The sequence below is a fragment of the Phyllostomus hastatus genome, unplaced genomic scaffold (assembly GCF_019186645.2).
Source record: "Phyllostomus hastatus isolate PE091 unplaced genomic scaffold, TTU_PhHast_1.1 phas_scaffold_21, whole genome shotgun sequence".
NCBI classification, from domain to species: Eukaryota; Metazoa; Chordata; class Mammalia; order Chiroptera; family Phyllostomidae; genus Phyllostomus; species Phyllostomus hastatus.
In genome coordinates this window covers 39,224,049-39,242,823 of record NW_025334017.1, presented here as the reverse complement: position 1 = coordinate 39,242,823, position 18,775 = coordinate 39,224,049, and the positions used below count along the sequence as shown (strand labels likewise).

At 55.6% G+C, this 18,775-nt stretch overlaps 1 protein-coding gene across 6 annotated transcripts in view; it reads left to right on the top strand.

The window, feature by feature from the left end:
* Window positions 1-18,775, top strand: part of MTSS1 (MTSS I-BAR domain containing 1) — a 136,260-nt gene that overhangs the window by 92,956 nt on the left and 24,529 nt on the right. For all 6 annotated transcript variants that reach the window (XM_045860773.1, XM_045860768.1, XM_045860770.1 and 3 more), the window contains 3 exons: window positions 13,010-13,094; window positions 15,107-15,198; window positions 16,554-16,628. In XM_045860773.1, the coding sequence (XP_045716729.1) occupies window positions 13,010-13,094; window positions 15,107-15,198; window positions 16,554-16,628 (252 nt within the window). The remainder of the gene's footprint in view (window positions 1-13,009; window positions 13,095-15,106; window positions 15,199-16,553; window positions 16,629-18,775) is intronic.

The following is an 18,775-nucleotide window of genomic DNA, read 5'->3' as shown; positions in this document are numbered from 1 at the left end:
GAGCTGTGCCGGCAAAGGCTTTTCTCATAGCAAACAAGGGGATCTAACGCTGCCTGAGGGTGTTAGTAATTATCTTCGGAAAAAAATATGTCCTGAATATTGCAAATATTTTAATGGGCCCTGTTCTGTCCATATGGGGGGGAGGACTTTTGAGGTCTGTGTCAGCCCCACATCTCAAAGGACTATTCTTTGTTTTGCCTTCCTATTTTCTTTTGAGCGTGTTCGTACGTGGAAGAAGAATCGCTAACCTCTTGTGACATAAGGCCTTACACATGGTAGGTGCTCAGATATGGAGTTTGATTTGGAAGTCTGGCAGAATCACCAAGCATTGATCTAGGTATTCTTTTTTTTTTTAAAAAAGATTTTATTTATTTGTTTTTAGAGAGAGGGGAAGGGGAGGAGAAACAGAGGGAGAGAATTATCAATGTGTGGCTGCCTCTCACACACTCCCTGCTGGGGACCTGGCCCACAACCCAGGCATGGGCCTTGACTGGGAATCGAACTGGCAACCCTTTGGTTCACAGGTATGCACTCAATCCACTGAGCCACACCAGCCAGGGCTGATGTAGGTATTCTTTATTAGATTAGCACTTTGGTATGTTCTTTGCCCACATGACCTTGAACCTCAAGCCAAGCAGGCTTCCCAGAGTTCGCAGCCTGGGGGCCCGTGGCGTTCTCACACCACGGACCAGAGTGGATGCACCAGCCAGCCTCACACTGATGGAAAAAACCTGTCACCGCCCTCCTCTGAGAGCTCAGATTTGTCTCAGCTGCTAAAACATTAGGATCCTCTGTTCCTCAGAATAGGCGTTTGTCTCATTTTTTTTTCATTTTCCCCTTTTTCCGTTTCTGTTTCCTGCACATATCCAGTGAGCCTTCATTCTGGGTCAGGCTTCTGGGAATTCAGGGGTGACTTGGGCGTGGTCGTTGACCGTGCAGTGAAGGACCCAGGCCCACGGGGTGGCGTGTCCAGGACAAGGTCACCAGTGCGGCGTGTGCACGCATGATCACGGAAAACACGTAGGTGAGCTAGTGACCGCCTGCCTGGTCAGCTCTCAGGGGCATCGCATCTTAACAGGCCAGTGCGGTTGAACCTGGGAGGGTCGGCGGGCTGCTGGCCCTGTGTCCCGTCCTGTGGAAACTGGGCCGGACTGGGGTCTGTGGGCAGAGAAGCTTCAGTCCACCGAGCACTGCTGGTCCTCCTCCAAGCACCCCCCTCAAGCTTTGTGGAACCTCTCCCTCACCGAGCAAGTTACAGTTGGAAGTAACAGGGAAGTCCCTCCTCCTTCCACCTTTCCTTTAGAGAAATATAATAACTGTTAGTCCGGGGTCATTGCCACCGCATTTAATACAAGTTGAGTGCAGAACGAAAGGACTGTGCGTGGTTGAGTTTGCCTGAGCAGTGAAGAGACTTCCGGAAGTACTGCGGATGGTTTTGGGGTCCGAGATACTACTTCTGGACCCAACTCAATGGGGAGCCAGTGACTGACACCAGTGACAGCCTCGCTCTAACACGTGGAGGGCGGGGGAAGGGGCGGCCCTGCTTGGAGGGGCCTGGGGGCACTCTGCTTGTGGCACGGTGCTGCTTTCTCGCCTGCCTGAGCCTTGTTTATCAAACTTTGTTTGGTCGTTAGAACCAGCTTCCTGTTTGCTGACTCAGGGTTAGCGTTTCGGTTATTTTTAGATCAGAAAGCATCTAAACGTTCATTCAGAAACTGGCGAAGGTACAGCAACTCAAGATAGAAATTGAGGGCAAGAAGAGGATAATGTCATTGATAAGTTTGTTCACACCAACTTAGACGAATTGGGCTAGAAAATCAGCTATGAAGTGCAGCTCTGTGAGTCCACTCCTAAGTGCCACCGTGGTGGAGCCCTGGCCTAATGGTGCCGTGTCTCCTTCAGAATCTCAAGTCTTAGCCTCTCTTGATGCATTCCCTGTCACGGTGGTGGGTGGCGCGTGCAGGAGGGATGAAGGAAAGAGAGGAGGGAGGAGAGGGACGAAGAATTGGCAATGGCGAGTGTTCTAAGCCTGGAAGTTTGGCATATCTGCCACTTTCCACTTATTGAGGTTTGTTGAGCGTCTACTATGTCCAGAAATGTGCACACACCCCATTCCGTGCTGTTTTAGGAGACGCCGGTGTTTCTGGAGTGCAAAGAGGTCTGGGTCTGGCTAAGCGGGCCTGGCCGTTCCTCAGAAACTGTGGCAGTGGCCCCTCCTGGGATGCGTCAGTAGCTAAAACGGTGATTCTGGGAAAAAGTCTCCCAGCAAGTGGGGCAGGGTCTCTGCGTGAATAAACAGCGTTCCCGTGCCAAAGGACGGTGGCGGGAGGTGACGTGTGCTGAGGTGGCCCACATCCGCCCAGTCCCAGGGCAGGAGGACAGGAGACCGGCCAGCCTGAACACTGTTGCAGCCAGGCAGTGGTGACGGTGTGGGTGGGTGGGGTCTGGCTGATAGAAGAGATGGGGGCGGGGCAAGAAGACCCTCACTGGTCAGCCCACCACCGGTTTCGGTACGTGACTGGCCACAGTGAGATGTCCTCAGGAATGGTTAAAAGTTTTAGTTATGAACTCAGCCCTGGAGGCACATCCTGGATTCTGCTGTGTGACCTTGGACAAGTTACTGAACTTCTCTGAGCCCCCTTGTCCTCATCTGTAAACTGAGGGTAATAATGCCTACACTATAATGATACCTATATGAAAAACATGAGATTTTAAAAACTTGAATATAATGTGCTTGCACCTACCTGATGGATTACAAGCCCTCAGCAGATGGTAACTATTCTTAATAATGTGGAAAGCAGCAAGGTTGTCTCCCGACACGTGATAAGGCCAACCCTTCTGGCGTGGTTCAGGGATACGTGGGAGGCCCTTAAAGCAACAGAGTAGTTCTTGGGCCAGCAGTGCACGAAGGTAACCTGATTTAGGTACTTGAGGACTTGAGGATAAACTGTTCGTCACAAAGGGTCTGGCCACCAGCAGAAGCAGAGCCAGAAGGACTCGCTGCCTGGGGTGTCATCCCTTTGGGGGAGGTCCGTGCACCCACCTTTTCCTCCCACCCCTCACACACGAACTGCCCTGATCTGCTCCCATATTCATCAGGCCACTTTCTGACCTGTCTGACCTTCCCTGAGGGCTGCCTGGGGGATGGTGCTCCAGTCCGTGGCTGCGAGTGTTTTATCTGCCTGACAGTTCAGTTTCCAGTGCTGAGGGGACGGGAGGTTCTCCACATCAGCCCACATCTGCTTTGCTGGCACGGGTTGGCGTCCTCCAGCCGCCCCAGTCTGGCTCCAGAAGGAGCTTCTTTCCACGCCCGTGCGGCAGAGGAAGACCCTGGAGGTGGGCGTTCTCGGTGGCAGATGTCGGGGAGCCAGCGGCGTTTCCCGGGTGACACCCCCACAGTGCTTTTCCACCAGGCGCCGTTCCATCGGAAACCAGGGCGGGGAAGAGCCGCTGTCGGAAGGCGTGTGCTCCCGTGATGGCTTCCCCAGAGAGTGAGCGCGTCTGTGTTTCTGTGTTTCCATATTACCCTTCTCGCTTTGCTTCTGAAACAGCAACAAAGGAAGAGGAGTATCGGTCTGCGTGGCTGCCAGGACCGTGCAGCCAGAATCTCGTGCGTGCTGGGCTGAAGCCAGCAGATGGTGCTAGGACTGTGTGTGGGTTTTTAAAAAAATTTCTTCTCTGCTTTTTGAAAAGTCATGAAGTAGGAGAGGCTGGGGCGTGTGAGATTGGCCAGGAGACTGTCAGCTGGTCACAGTTTGCAGTGTCTTCCCCCCCGCCACCCCCCCCCCCAGTGTGGACACAGGGGTGTCTCCCCAGAGCAGACTGACCTCCTGCAGCGTTCGCTGAGCATGCACTGTCTGCTGTCCCCATGAACACCGGCTGCCCCCCACACCTCAGCCACATGCCGCAGCCGACAGCACAGCTTTGGGAGCAGGAAACTCCACGTGCTTTTTCTTCCTGTGATATCAAAGCGGGTTGTGGGGCTTGGCACTGCCAGGAAGGGAAGTTGTGCTTCCTTTGTTGTTATTTTTGAAAAAGGCTTTAAGTTTTTGTTTTTTTTTTTCACACTTTTATCCTATAAAGCCCCATGAGGACCAAGGGACAGATCTTTCCCCTGCTTAAAATACTGCTTGCGGTCCTCACTTGCCAGTTTCCTTGAAATTAAATTGTGTCTTTGTTGCAAGAACATTTAGGTGATCTAAATAGCACACACAAAAATGTTTGGATAGCTGAGAGCCATCTTCATGGCTCACATAGGGTATTTGGATGCTGTTCAGCGATTTACGTGTGGTGTGCCGAGTGGAGCGAGGTTACGGGGCAGGTGTGAGGTGGTAAATGCTCTCTGTGTGTGGTAACCGTGATTCCAGGAACTCCTCTCTCCCTCCCCCTTCTCTCTCCCTCCCCCCTTCTCTCTCCCTCCCCCCTTCTCTCTCCTCCCCCCTTCTCTCTCCGTCCTCCCTTCTCTCTCCTCCCCCCTTCTCTCTCCCTCCCCCCTTCTCTCTACCTCCCCCTTCTCTCTACCTCCCCCCTTCCCTCTCCCTCCCCCCTTCTCTCTCCCTCCCCTCCCCGTAGTTAAACAAACACAGGGTGTCCTAGGATGCCACCGTCTCCCAGCTGTCCATCGCTCCAGGCCCAAGGACAGAAATAAAATGCGGATGAAGCCAGAAGAAACGTAGTTTGTTAATTTGATGTTCTTACTATCCTGAGTGCCTTCTTCGACCTTTAACGAAAACGACAGTGCCCCTGACGGGGACCAGCTGCTGCCCAGACGCAGCGAAGGACAAGGATGCTTCTCCTCGAACAGGGGAAGTGGCAGCGAGCGCGGCGCTCCGGAGAAATCACCCGGGGCCTCTCCGCTACTTCGAGGCAAAGTGGGGACGCCGGCCAGCAAGCAACTGCTGCCTGGGGCCTCCTGAGTCTTCTAAGGCGCCTTCCCGCACTGAGGTCACTCGGAAAGCCATCGCTTCCGAGTTCGGATGAGACGTACATTGCGTGAGGGCCAGGGGCTGTCGCCTCCGCCCAGAGCACGGTGATTCCACGGCAGCCACATTTTTCCAGTGTCTGTGGCGCAGGGGAATGCCGTCCCATCTCCTTCTCCAGCATCTCAGCCGAGATCACTTCTCCCAAAGGAGGAGGAAGGTCATTTAATCCGGCCTGAGGTCACCCGGAGGGTCCACTTCATGGAGCCTCAAGTGGGTGTGCCCGCCTCCAGCAGAGGGCCAGCTGGCAGCCCTGCCTGGCATGCCCACACGGTCCTTAGTGGCCCATCCTTCCGTCGGTCTGGCTGCAGTGGTCCACCTAGTGGCCATGTGGACTTGGCCCCTTGGACCAAATATTTGTTAGCTAGGGCATCCTTGTGAAGCTTTTTGAGGTCTAAGAATTGAGCCCCCTCCTTTCTTACTAGAATTGAGGCTGCCATCCAGGTGGCATTTTGAGACCCTTTTCTCTCCCTTGGGAGTCCATGTACCATCGCTTCAAGTCGTAAAATAAAAGCATCCCGAAACGCGCCGGGGAGATGGCAGAAGTAGGGCATCAGCCTCCTGGTCAAGCGTGACGCTGGCATGTGTGTGGCATGTTAGCCATGTGGAGCGCTGGCTGCAGGCATCTCAGGGCAGCAGATGGCCCGGCCGGAGCGGCAGCTGACGCACGCTGAGGCAGTTTCTGCTGTGCGGTGCCAGGGCCGTCCCCCAGCCCACTGCCAAGGTGAAAGGACACCTGACATTTCGAGACGGACAAGCTCCCGGAGGGCAGGGCAAGGGGAGAGCAAGGAGAGAGAGACACCCTGTCCTTGTGGTGAACCTGCAGTGCCACAGCCTGCTGCAGGCTGTGGCGGGCATGGCCCTGAGGGGTCCCTGATGGCTCCCAGCGCCAGAGACCCCGACGCCTTTCCTTTCTGGTCTTTGCTGGAGGAGGTTGGTGGCGCGAGTGTCCTGAGCTTTGCGGTAGAAAAATAGACAACAGAGTCCAGAACTCTGGGGGCACCTTTCAATGTGGGTTGACCACCGGCGGCTGCCTGCCTGATTTGACGGCGCGGGGCACCAGGCGACCGAGGCTCGCTGCGGCAGCTTGACCGTGAACCTCCCGGTGCTGCAGCGTTGAGTTCCGTCAGACGACCACTCCGTTGATGCTTAACGTTATGTGCAAGCACATTCTTCCTGGGGGGCCCTCCGGACGCCCCTTCTTGGCTGCGGTTTCCTGAGACGTGTGGGGAGAAGGGACGGTTCTGTCTTCCAGAGAAGCTGCCCTTCATGAGGTTAACTTTCCTTCCTTGCACTCATTAGCCCACCCCCTGGAGAAGGGCGATGTTAGGTGTGGGAGAAGTGCGGGCCGCTGTACGGTGGCCAGCGCATTGGCATAGACAGACGCCCCAGCGGGGCCTGAGTTAATTGCTCCGGCCTCTGCCTCCTGGTAGGACTTGGCTGATGACGGCTGCGCCCGAACCCCTGCCCGACAAGGGCCCCCGCGCGGCCTCTCCTGGTTGTCTGGGTATTTCCGACATTTCGGACTGGAGCAAGAGCTGCCCCTGGTTGCATTCCTGTGCCCCCGAGGCTGTAGGGACTGGTGCCTGGTGACTTTGTGGGGAATGTCTCTCGTGTGTTTTGAAATGGATGTTTCTCTAACGGCAAGTGGCATATTTGCTCCATTAGGCGAGCAGGAGTTGCCTGTTAGGTTACCTCTGCGTACGAAGCTGGGGGTGGGCAGCGAGCTTGTAACAGCCCCTTGTAGCACCGCGCCGTGTGCGTGCAGGCCTGCTGCTGTTAACAGCTGGGGGTCTCAGGTGTGGCTTCCCCAGGCCCGGGGCCAGAATCAGCAGGCCCCCCTTAGGGGACAGACACCAGGTCTCCTGGGCCGGTGGTTCTCAAAAAGGGCAGTTCCACACCCAGAGGACTTTTGATGGTGTCTGGAGACATTTCTGGTCATCATGACTTGGGATGTGCTACCGGCATCCAGAGCGTAGAGGCTGCGAAGCCCCCCACCACACACAGGACGGCCCCCGTGACAGAGAGGGGCCTGGTCCAAACGTCAGCCATGCCGAGGTCGCGAGACCCTGCTGTGGGTGACACTGTCCCTTGTCCCTTGGACCCGTCTCCTGCAGGGGTTCAGAGAGCAGGCTCCTGGCCCTCGGGCCGCCTGGATTCTCAGCAGCCTTCCAGCGACGTCCCCCCTCAGAGGGGCCACCGGGAGGTGCAGTGGGGGGAGGCGCAGTGGGTTACTGTAGCCCTGTGCTTCGGCCCAGGCCCTGCTGCAGCCCTCCCCTCTCCACTGCAGAGGCCGGCCTGCCAGGTCCTCTTTTCAGCTCTCGCTCGCCTCCTGCCGCCCTGGGACCCCATGAGGGCCTGTCCCTGAGTCCCCAGTGGGAGGGGATGTGGGAGCCGCCTGCAAATGAGGCAGTGTGGAGGGATGGGACAGGGCCACTGGCTGGATGTCACTGTCCCGCCTCTTTCTGCAGAGTCACTGTGGCACGTGTCAGTCTGAAGGACGTGACCACATCAGACTTTTGGGGGGGAGGGTCGGTGGCTCTGCTCTCCTCATTATTCCCCTCCCCTGTGGGCCCCCCAGCAGGCATTAAACAGTTTCTGTTTTGCTTGCGACTTTCATGTGCCTCTTTGTCCTTGGTTGGGGACATCTCCAGCTTGTCGTGGAGGGAAGAGCCTTTTGGTTTCCGTGAACTCAGGGCTGGGGTCTTAGCTCTGCCACTGGAATGTCCTGTGGCCCTCGGCAAGGTATTATCGTCCCCACTTATAAAGTGGGGGCAGGAATACCGACCTCGTGGGCCCTGTACCACTTCGTGGGCGTCCCCTCAGCCCACTGTGAGCCCCTCAAGCGCAGGCCCTTGTCCTCACCGTCTTTGGAATCACTTCAAGGCAGATGCTTATCCCGGGGTGCATTGTGTTCCCCCAAAAGATATGTTAAAATCCTAACCCTTGCTACCTGTGAATGCGACCTTCTTGGACATAAGGTCTTTGTAGATGTAACCTAGTGAAGATGAGGTCTTTAGGGTTGTCCCTAACTGAGTACGACTGGTGTCTTTATAAGGAGAACTTTGAACACAGACACACGTGTCTCAGGTGCGCACAGACACACGGGGATTGTGCCGCGTGGAGATGGAGGCAGAGCCTGGCGTGATGCGTCCACAAGCCCAGGACGGTCGGCGACCCCCAGAGCTAGGAAAAGGTGAGGGGGAGGGTTCTTCACGTAGGGGTTTCAGAGGAGGCCCTGCGTACCCTTGATTTCAGCCTCCAGAGCTGTGTGATGACCCAGTTTTGGTTGTTTTCAGCCGGTTGGTTTGGAGCACTTGTTACGGCAGCCCCTAGGACCCTAACACAGCTCTCAGCAGACCATTGCAAATTTATGTTTCCCATGCCCCAGCGTGCACACTTTGGTCGGCGAGCCTCTGGACTTTTGCTGTTTTCTTTCCACTGGTTGTCTCCTTTGCAGATCCTCCAGGTTAGATTGCCATGATTCTGTGCTACTTGTGTGTGTGTGTGTGTAAACCTTTGCTTGATATGGGAGAAAGTGCTTCCATGCACCACACTGAGAAGAACTAAGATTTTTGCCATGAAGTATTCGTGCATCCCTCAGCATCAAGCGGTGGACTTAAATTTATTTTAGCAACGAAGTGACTGATGCCTGGTGCCCGGAGGAAGCCTGAGAGGTCGTTGACCCTTCCTTCCTCCTCCTTCCTTGTTGAACTGGCAAGAAACCGAACCAGAGCAGAGCAGCTTGAAAAAGAAGGAAGTGTATGTTCTCGAAAAACAGGAGCCCCAGATCCTGGGGGCAGAGCAGGCTGTGGGTGTATTCATTTGGCGGCCCAGCACGGCCACTTGGGGACCCAGGCTCTGTCTGTCTTTGGTCCCTAGGGTGAGCCTCCCCCTAAGGCAGGTGTCCCCATGGCCGTGACGATGGCTGACTAGCATCTGGGCGGCCTGCTTTCTGGCTCACACCCTCCGGGGTCTCTCTCTAAGACCGGGGGGACATTTACCCCAGGGGCCTCTCCAACACCTTCGTCTCCATCCTCGTCCCGTCCCTGAACCGGTCACTGCCACAGGGGATGGAATTAGGTCGCCGGCCCAGACTAACCGTTGAAGACAAGTGGACCCCAGAGATGTGACCACGGTGCCCTCTGCCCTCTCCGCAGTGGCAGTGTTTCTCATCTTCGGTGGGCAGAACGGTGGTCCCCCGAGGTGTCCGTGTCCTCACTCCCGAGACCTGGGACTGGGGTGCCTCACGTGGCAAAGGAGCTCTGCAGGTGTGGGTTCAGTTAAGGGCCTTGAGATGGGGAGATTGTCCTGGTGCCTCCCGTGCGGCCCTAAGAAGGAGCGAGGAGGAGCAGAGTCCGAGGGAGAACAGTGACAGCGCTGGCTTGGGAGGTCGAGGAAGGGGCTGCGAGCCGAGGAGGGTGGCGGCCTCTCGAGGCTGGAGGAGGCCAGGAAACAGCTTCCACCCGAGAGCTTCTGGGAGGAGTGGAGCCTGCCCAGCCTCTTGATTTCGGCCTGGTAAAACGGAGTCTGGACTTCTGACTGCCAGACCGCTGAGATAATAAGTGTGTGCTTCTTTAAGCCACTGAGGGAGGGGTGGTTCATCGCAGCAGCTGTAGGAGATGAACCCATCATTGTTTCTCCGGGCTGACCTGGAGTCAGTATAGACCTTTTCGAATAAGAATCTCATGTGTATTTTTTACTTATTTTGAATCTTCTGTGGTGTGCACATAGAAGAGGCACCGATATTTATGGATGAAACAAGATAAAAGCCCAGTTCCTGGCCCCGCCTCCAGGTCCGGCCAGCCTGGTGGTTTGCTCTGACAGTGACCACGCTGGTTCCCCCGTTGGGCGCTGGTGCCGGGTGCAGGGTGCGCGGAAGCAAGTGCAGTCTGGTCCTCGCTCAGGAAGTGCTGAGCGTGTCTCTGCCAGCTGTGCGACTTCCACATGTGCTCGCGCTGTCACAGCGGAGCTCTTCCAGATGTCTGCCCTGTCTCAGCCGCTCAAGCCTGGTTCCTCTAAAGCTTTTTCAAACCTGCTGATTTATTTTTTTGAGTTTTAGCCAGGGTCAGGAGGAACAGAAGACGTTGTTAGGCATGTCACAGAGAGAGCTATTTTTGGGGTGCTCCCCGTTGCTCGGATCAGCAGTAATGCTACGGGCCGGGCCCCGGGGGGCCCAGGGGGGTGTCGTCTGCCGTGTCCTGCCCTCGTGCCCAGCTGGACGGAGACGCTGCAGTGGGAAGTTTTCTTCGTGGTTCTTTGTTCCCTCCTCCCCAAGTGCCCCGGGCTGCGAGGCCCCGGGGCGCAGCACACGCAGCATGATTGGAAACTGCTTGCTCGCACACCGCAGCGCAGCTGTTTCTGCGAAGCCGTGGGCTTTCCTGGGGACGATGAATAACGGGTGACCATCTATGGACAGTGTCTGGGAAGGTCACAGCAATAACGAGCAGAGAGACAGGATGCGGGAACTGAGCTCCGAGGTGACCTTCTCCGGCCGCAGTGTGCTGTGGAAAGCAAACCGAAGCTTGGGGGACCCACACAGCGATGGTCCATCAGTGAGCTCCTGGAGTAGTTTAGCAAGGATCGAGGCTCCAGCCCCCTGCTGCCAGTGGGTAGGTCTAGGCTCAAGAACCATCAACTTGAGGGGGCCTGTAAAGCTCTGACACCCATACCGGTGGGAGATATACATAAGCTTGGTGACATGTTCTGGGTTCTCGGCCCCGCCCCTTCCCACCTCCCTTTGCCTGTGACAAGTGCTGGGTGCTGAGTGGTGACATGCACAGACTCCGGAGGTGCCGCCTGGGTAGGAATCCCGCTTGCTAGCAGGGTGACCTTGAACAAACTACATAGGGCACTTCTGTCTGCACAATGGGAGCGATGATGATACCCACACAACTAGGAGAGTTTCGAGAATCGGACCCATTCGTGTGTGCGAAGGGCGTATCCCAGAGCCCCACACGTCTCAAGTTCTGTGCAAATGACTCACCTTCCTGTGACCTCACACAAGGCCCTGCAGCGTCCAGCTGCCTGCGTGCTGTTCCGTCCATCCCGTGGCAGTGTTACATGGTCATTTAACCTGCTCCCTCTAATGAGCCTTTGTTTCTAGTTTTTACTGGTCTGAACAGCGTTTCGACGACTGGCCCCATAGATAAGGGTTTGCTCTCCTCCTTGATTATCTCCTGAGTTCAGTTTCTCAGAGCAGAACTGCTGGGTCAAGGAGAGGGCGATGCTGCCCAATTTTCCTCCAGAAAAGAACTAGTTTACCAGCAGTGAATGAGTGTGCCAATTTCCTTGCATGGCCAGGTTATTAACTTTTAATCAAATGAAGGTCCAGGAAAAATAGGAGATATTTCCCTGGGGAGAAAGTGTTCCTTGTCCTGGCTTTATAAGCAATAAAAGCTTAGGAGAACTTGTAGGGAGCCCAGAGGGGCCCGCAGCTCATGTGAAAGCAGCGCCCTCTGCTGGTTTCTCCAGGCACAGAGGTGTGAGCCGCGGTAGATGGTGATGCTGAGGCCGCTACCTAAGGCCTGAACGTGGGGGCAGGTGCCAGGAGCGAGGGAGTGCCATTTTCCCGACCTCTAGCCGTTTAAACAGTCAGCCTCAGGTGGCATTCAGTTCTGGTGCAGGTTGACTTACAGCAGGGCTTCTCAACTTGGTGGGGGATTGCTCTTACTCCCCAAGGAACACATTTTGGGGTATTCCCAATGGGGGGGCTGCTACTGACCACCCCTAGTAACCAGAGACCAGGCGTCTGCTAAGCACCCAATGATGCACAGGACTGTCTCCCACAGAGAAACGTCTGGCCCCTATGTCAGCAGAGTTACGGTTGAGAAACTGTGTTTTAGGGAGTTGCTTAGACGGTTGCTCTTTTCAGATTCAGATAAAATATGAAAGAGCTAATATATAATACCACTATTATTCCTAGTATTTTTTTTCGGTTCTGGAAACCTGTTAGTTTGGCAGAATAAAATGGAAAATTGTTGGAGCATAAAGAGCTCCTTGGCCTTTCTAGAAGGCGGGGGGGGGGGGGTGCGTGTAACCCATAATAATGTCACGAGTACTAATAAGGGAGGGAATTTTTCTCCTGTTAATTTGACTTGGTTAAACCTGCCATAAATTCCTGCGGCTCCCCCTTGAAGACCTCGTCTGCTAAAAATAGTGCTTTATTTGACATTTCCCCCCCTGATTTCATGAGCCCCAGTGTTTTCCTAACATTTATAATTAATTGTGCTTTCCCCTGGTGGTGCGGGATTACCAGCTGCAGCTCCAACTCTCTCCTCCCTCCCCCACGCCCGAGTAAACGCTGATTCAAGCATTGTTTCGAAGAGGCGGAAGGAAGGGGCCTTCAGGAGTAATCTTAGACAAGGGTGTGCCTGGAGGGAAAAGTCTGGCGAGAATTTCGGGGAAATCGAACTGCACTGCAGTTCCCCTCGACATTTGCTGAGTGTGAGGACGGACCTCTTGCACTGGTGTAACCCAAACCCGTGAAAAAATGCCCTATTATTTCATTCTGCCTTAGCCTCGCTGGCCTCTGAAATACTTACAACAGTTAGCCGGCGTGGACTTATTAGCTGCTCTAAAGAATGCTAAGAGGGTTATTTTGTCAGAAGAGGATGGAAAAACAACCGCAGCTTTCCCCTAAACATCAGACGCTGTTTCGGCCCTCCTCCTTGGGAAGTATTTTTCAAACCGTGGGTCACTGATGCGTGAAGTGGGCTGTGAGGTCGATTTCTGGGTCACCCCCAGCATTTTAAAACAACGGAGTAGAAAATGTTGGAGGGTACTGTATATAGTAACAGGAACCTTTGTGTTGGCGGTTTCATAAAAATGTCATCAAACATAAATATCTGCACGCGCGCGTGTGTGTGTGAGCACACGCACGTGCGTGGCGAGCAGTCTGCGAGGAGGTGGCTCCCGTTTTACAACACGGTGAGCCCCGGCTTGGGTTTAAACCCCTCCCTTCTCTTTTCGGTGTGTCAACGACTCCGCCCCCTCTCCCGTCCTCAACGCTGCCTCTGTTGCTTCCCCAGGGGGCACCAGGGAGATCGGCTCCGCCCTCACCCGGATGTGCATGCGGCACCGGAGCATCGAGGCCAAGCTGAGGCAGTTTTCCAGGTGAGGAGCCGCGCGCGCGCCCGGCGGCCACTCCGCGCCGTTGCGGATGGCGGGTTAAGACGACGTGGTGGTGTGCGGCCTGACTCGCCGTGAGCGGCACTGGTTTCCCCGTAGCGCTGGAATGCCCCCAGCCCACCTCCCATCACAGCCATCGCTCTGCTCATTCATGGATGATGTATCTGTCGGGCCTCTGGTCTCCGAGGACACAGCGGACAGCCAGAGGTCTAGGTCGCTGCCTTCGTGGAGCCTGCAACCCCCCTGGAGGGTCTGCCCTGTGCTCCTGTGTGTCTCTCCCCACCCCCGGGCCCCACCCCCTGCAGGGGTCTCCTGAAGAGGGGCGGTGGCGCTGGAGATGAAGGCGGGCCCTGCTGTCCTGGGGCCTGCTGCGGAGGACAGTGGGAGCTCGGAGCCCTGCACGCTGTCAGCCTCCTGTCTGCAGGGAGAAACGGCGGGGACTGGCATGGGGGTTCAGAGTCACCAGTGTTCGAATGAGAACAGCCACTCTTCCGAGTAGATCGGCATAGTTCAGCAGTTTGCACAGTTCCGCTTTGCGGGTTGCAAGTTGTGTGAGTGGCTGCTAATGGGAAATGCCTCTGACCCTCTTGGTGGGGCCACCCGGCAGGGGACAGGGCACAGCAGGAAGCACCTAGGCCCCCGTCCTCAGCTGGCTCTCGGCCCTTGTAAAATGAGGATAATAATTTCTGAAGGGTCTTTGTAAAAATGAATGAAATGCCCACACGTTTACAGCAGAGAGTGCATGGTATAGCAGGTGACAAAATCCAGCCGCTTTCCCTCCTCCTCCTCACGCCTGGACGGCGCTCCCCAAACCACACAGTGCCTCCTTCGCTGGCCCCTGTTTATTGAGCAGCTACTGTGTGCCTGGTGCCGCCTTAGGTGTACAGCCAGAGTGGTGAGTGGGTGGGACCACACACTGCTCTCACAGACCGTGCACACTGGACACTAAAGAAACCTCCCACGAGGCCAGGCGGGGGTACGTGACACGAGATGGGGTACGTGGGGTGCGGGTGGGGGCCACTGCCCGACACGGGGCGCTTCACTGGGGAGCCGGTTGGTTCGGAAGAGAGACCTGAGCAGAGACCTGGAAGGAGGAAGGGTGGGAGCCGCGCTGATGGCTGGAGACGGTGTGCGGGGGAGGGAATCGCAGGTTGGCCCTGGGCAGAGAAGGAGGGCATTGTGCCCAGGACTTGGAGATTCTCAGGAGGCCCGGCACTGAGCAGCGGCGTGAGGACACCTTCTGGGTCGTTCCCTCCCGTGCAGGTCAGGCCGTGTGTGGGCGTTTTCCGACTTCTCCACCGCGGCTCCGTGGCATGGGAACGGGCCGTCTTCTCCTGTGGTGTAGACCAAAGGCTTGGGCTGCCTGGCTCACGCGATTCCTCCGAGTGGGGAGCCACCCGCCCCTCCACGGGTGTGCATGGTCTGCTTGGGAGACGGCACAAAACGAAGGGGTGTCCCTGGGGATACCCTCACCCCTGATCCAGGGGCTGGGGGTCCGGCTTCTCTTTCTCAGAGCTGCCCCCGATTGGCCTACGCTCACGACCTAGAATCCTGAATGTACATCAGAATCACGTGGGTCTTTTTAAAACTTAAAAATGGGGGGCCTCACGCTCAAAGTTTCCACGGGCTGTGGGGGGGAAGGCCCAGGACGCCTCACCTTTTTAAAGCTCCCCAGGTGTTCCTGTCCCGCATGCAGCCAGAGGAGGCCCCACTGGTGTGTCAACCTGCTCGCTAATAAAAGCTTTGACCGGGACGGGGATGAGAGGCGCAGTCCCTTCCATCGGTCACGCTTACCGCTTCTTAACGGTCCCTGGAAAGCGTCCTGAAAATGAGGTGGTGGCAACATCGGGGATTCGGATGTGAGCTCGGGCTTAGTACGCTGCCTTGTCTTGCTTCAGAGCATCGTGATTTTTGTATGTTTGGACAACCAAGTGTAAGTCTTGACAGCACAACTATATCTGTTTAATTTCTCCTTTTCTTCCTCTTTTTGGTAAAAGCGCTTTAATCGACTGTCTGATAAACCCACTTCAAGAACAGATGGAAGAATGGAAGAAGGTGGCCAACCAGTTGGATAAAGACCACGCAAAAGGTACGCCGTGGTCTGAGACGCGTCCAGGCAACGCCGTGGGCTGTGCCTCGGGCCCCCGCCTGCCTCACTGGCGTCCCCAGTTCCGAGGGCCGGCTCTGTCCCTGCTCCGCCCGCAAGCCTCTCAGCATTGGAGAATACGGAGTAGAGAGTGACCTGGGGCAGGGCTCAGTGCCGGCGTTGTGTCACTGGGCCGCGGCTGGCCGTGGCTCGGTGGCATTCGTCGTGAGCAGCTGAGTGAAGAGTGAGTGCAGTGCCAGGCTTCACTGCCGAGGGTTCGTCCTGCAGGCACTGCAGCACGTGTTGCACACCAAACCTTTGGTGACAGGAGCTAGCCTTGGGGCTCCTGCCCAGAGATGACCCTGTCAGTGCCTCATGGTGCCAGGGGCTCCGGGGACAGAGGGGTGCAAACAGACACCACTCCTGTTGGTCTTCTCGGAGCCGAAAGGCAGGGGGTGCTGGCCGCGTGGAAGGGGCAGGGCACGTTGCCTCAGGGATCCCACAGCCTGCAGGGCGTTCTGGGGGAGGAAAGCGTGTGTGTGTGTGGGGGGGGGGATCTGCGGGCAGAAACCTGGAAAGAAAGGGTTGGCTCACAGGCCATTGGAAGAGCATTTAAATGAGAGCCCTGCGGGCTTAGAGCGGGGAAGGGAAGTGGTGGGAGTAACTGTGAGGAAGCTGGTCGAGTTTGCAACCATTCGAATAGGAGGGCAGCCGAGGAGAGACGTGACGGTCACTTTAGGTGTCCATGTCTGGGTGATGGTGACACCGGCCACAGAAACCGGGACGCCTAGGAGTGGGTGTGGACTGGTGGGACAGAAGGCGTGGCTGGGCTGGACGTGGTGTGTGTGGGCTGCCCTCCTGGCGGCCTGCAGGGTCCGGCCCAGGTGTTCCTGTGAAGGTGAGGCCGCCGGGTCTCTCCCCATTCCCCCCGCACCACCGTCCCACCCGCCCACGGTCTCATTTCTGCGGCTGCTGCTGCGGTTCTCTCGCCTGCATTGTAACATGTGCCCAGCGTCTGGCCACGTGGGTCCCTCTCCAGGAGATCTCGGCCTTAGGGGGAGGTAGAGCACATTGAAAATACGTCCAGATACTTGAGCGGAGAGATTGCGACTTTTTCACCTTTAGTGAAATATTCCCAAATGACGCCTCTCCTCGAAGCCGGTCTGAGTGAAGACTGTGAGGAAAACCGCGGTGCCTGCCGTAGTTTGTCGTGTCGACGACACCTCTCCACTCGAAACCTGTCTTGTTCGTTCCGTGTCGTCCTGTTTGCCTCTTCCTGTGATGACAGTAAAGGTGGTTCCGGGAATATTTTCTGTGGAGCAAAATGGTAACTGATTCAGCATTCTGCTTTCTCTTAGAGTATAAGAAAGCCCGTCAAGAGATAAAGAAGAAGTCCTCGGATACACTGAAACTGCAGAAGAAAGCCAAAAAAGGTAACTCGACGAATCCCGCGGGTAATAGCGTTGCTTTGGGGGAAAGAACACGTGTTGGACTTGGCTTTGAAGCAGCGAGTGCTCGGGTCAGACCTCCTTATTACGTTGGACGGCCCTGGAGGGCAGACAGGCGCACAAAGACTCCATCTGAGTTCAAGGTCTCGGTGCAGACTGTCTGTTAATCTGAGGCCCTTGCGAAGTTGCGCTTGACTTGTTTCCTCCCCGCTCCTTTGTCTCCGAGATCTGACGGTTGTCATGCCCATTGTACGTTATAATGAAACCTACGAATTTCCCGGAAGCCTTGGGTTCACGCACAAAAGCCTTTATGTAAATGTCCTATTGTAATTATTACAGAAATTATGTCATTTTCTCCATCTTTCACAGCCTGTAATCTCCGAAACCCTTTATTAAGTCTTGTGAGAGTGTTAGAAATGGCTGCCGCGGGCGCCAGGCGTCACCGCTAAGAGGGGGGTTTTTTCTTGGCGTTCACGAGGGTGGGCACTGCTCCGGAAGGAAGAGCAGACCCCACCCGTGCAAGGGGCCGGCCTCCCACCTCCCTGCTGGTCGTCATCCACACACCAGCTCGCTGTCAACTCTGCGAACTGGCGTTGCTCCTCGGGTGAGGACAGGGAGTTGCAGGAGGAGGAGCTAGCTGCACCCTCTTTGCAAGCATTGGCAACAGTTTACCAAGACCTGAAGTGCAGGGGCTCTCTTGTGAACTGGAGCAGGTGACCAGTTCTTGACACCGTTTTCCCCTTTGCTGCTTCACAACTGACAAAATGTCCTTTTCCCCATCAGGCTGCTCTCTGCGTAAAGTTTAGCATTTATTTGGGACCGTGACCTTTTGAGGTAGAAATCCCCAAAACCAATGTCCTTTTTCTTAAACAAGAAGGTTTTTTTTTTGTTTTTTTGTTTTTTTTTTTTTTAAAACAAAATGCACTTGGAGAGGTGGGATGATTTGGTGGAAGAGAGGTGAGGACAAAGTTTTGATATTTCTGAAAAATGTCCTCCTAGTTGTTATTTCAAGACAAAGGCAGCAAAACTGTCACCTATGGTCAGATTTTCTGTCTGTAGTAGCCCCAGCTGTTGCTTTTTAGATATGTTTTCCGGGCCTCGGTGCTTCTCAAAATTACCTTCTGGGCACCCACTAGGGCACCTGGGAGCAAGTGTGTGATGAGTAAAAGGGCCTGTGGCCAGCAGCGTTCTGTTTAGCAAGTCTGGAGGTGGACGTCTGTAAATAACACTGCCTCCCTCTTCCACTGAGCCTGAGGTTTCGTGGGCCGGCAGGCCGCTCACGATCGGGAGCTGGCCTCCACCTCACCCACAACTCAGCACCTTTGGGATGAGAGAGATTGTGGGTTTGGAAGGAGGGTCCAGGGAGGACGTTTGTGGCTTGGAAAAGGTTTGGGAGTTTAATGAAAAGAATGAGGTGTAAGGAAAAGTTGCTCGTTTCCCTTTGCTCTTCCAGACGTCTCTTTTCAGGGCCCTTACGTTCTCAGCTTCAGCGGTAATCCTTTTATCTGAGTTCTGCACAAGGCTGAAACCATCCTTGTCTGTCACTCAAAGTCCCTGGCATTGTCCAGCTAGCGGAACTGGGACCTCCAGGGGAAGCCTGATAGGTCGAGGGCAGTGCCGCATCGAAGGGAAGTTTCTGGCAATTAGACTTGCACGGCCCGGCTCAGGCTGCCTGGGGAGGGTGTCAAGCCTCCCACCCGGATGCCAAATAGATTCAGGACGGGGAAGGAAGCCGGGCTGTGTGCTGCATCTCCCGAGAGGCAGCTTCCCGAGCGTCTGGAGCTGCTCGGAGATCTGCGCCCTGTGTCAGGATGGGCAGGTGCTTGGGTGCCGCTCCTTTTTATCCGACGGAACTGGATCTGAGTTACACAGCCGAAGCACCACTTTCCCTTTCCCTCCCTTTCTCAGCAGACAGCCAAGCAGCTCTCTGCCGTGCCTTTCTCAAAATCTGTGATCTTTGACCTGAAAACTCTTCCGATTCTCCCTTTCAAAATTCCAGATGCCTGGCGCCCGTAGGCGTGGTCTGAGAGCACTGCCCTCGCCTCGACACAGGCAGACACGTGTGGGACGTAACTTTTGTGACCAGCTCACCCTGATTCTCACTCTGCAGCTATCAGCTTTGGTCACACTCT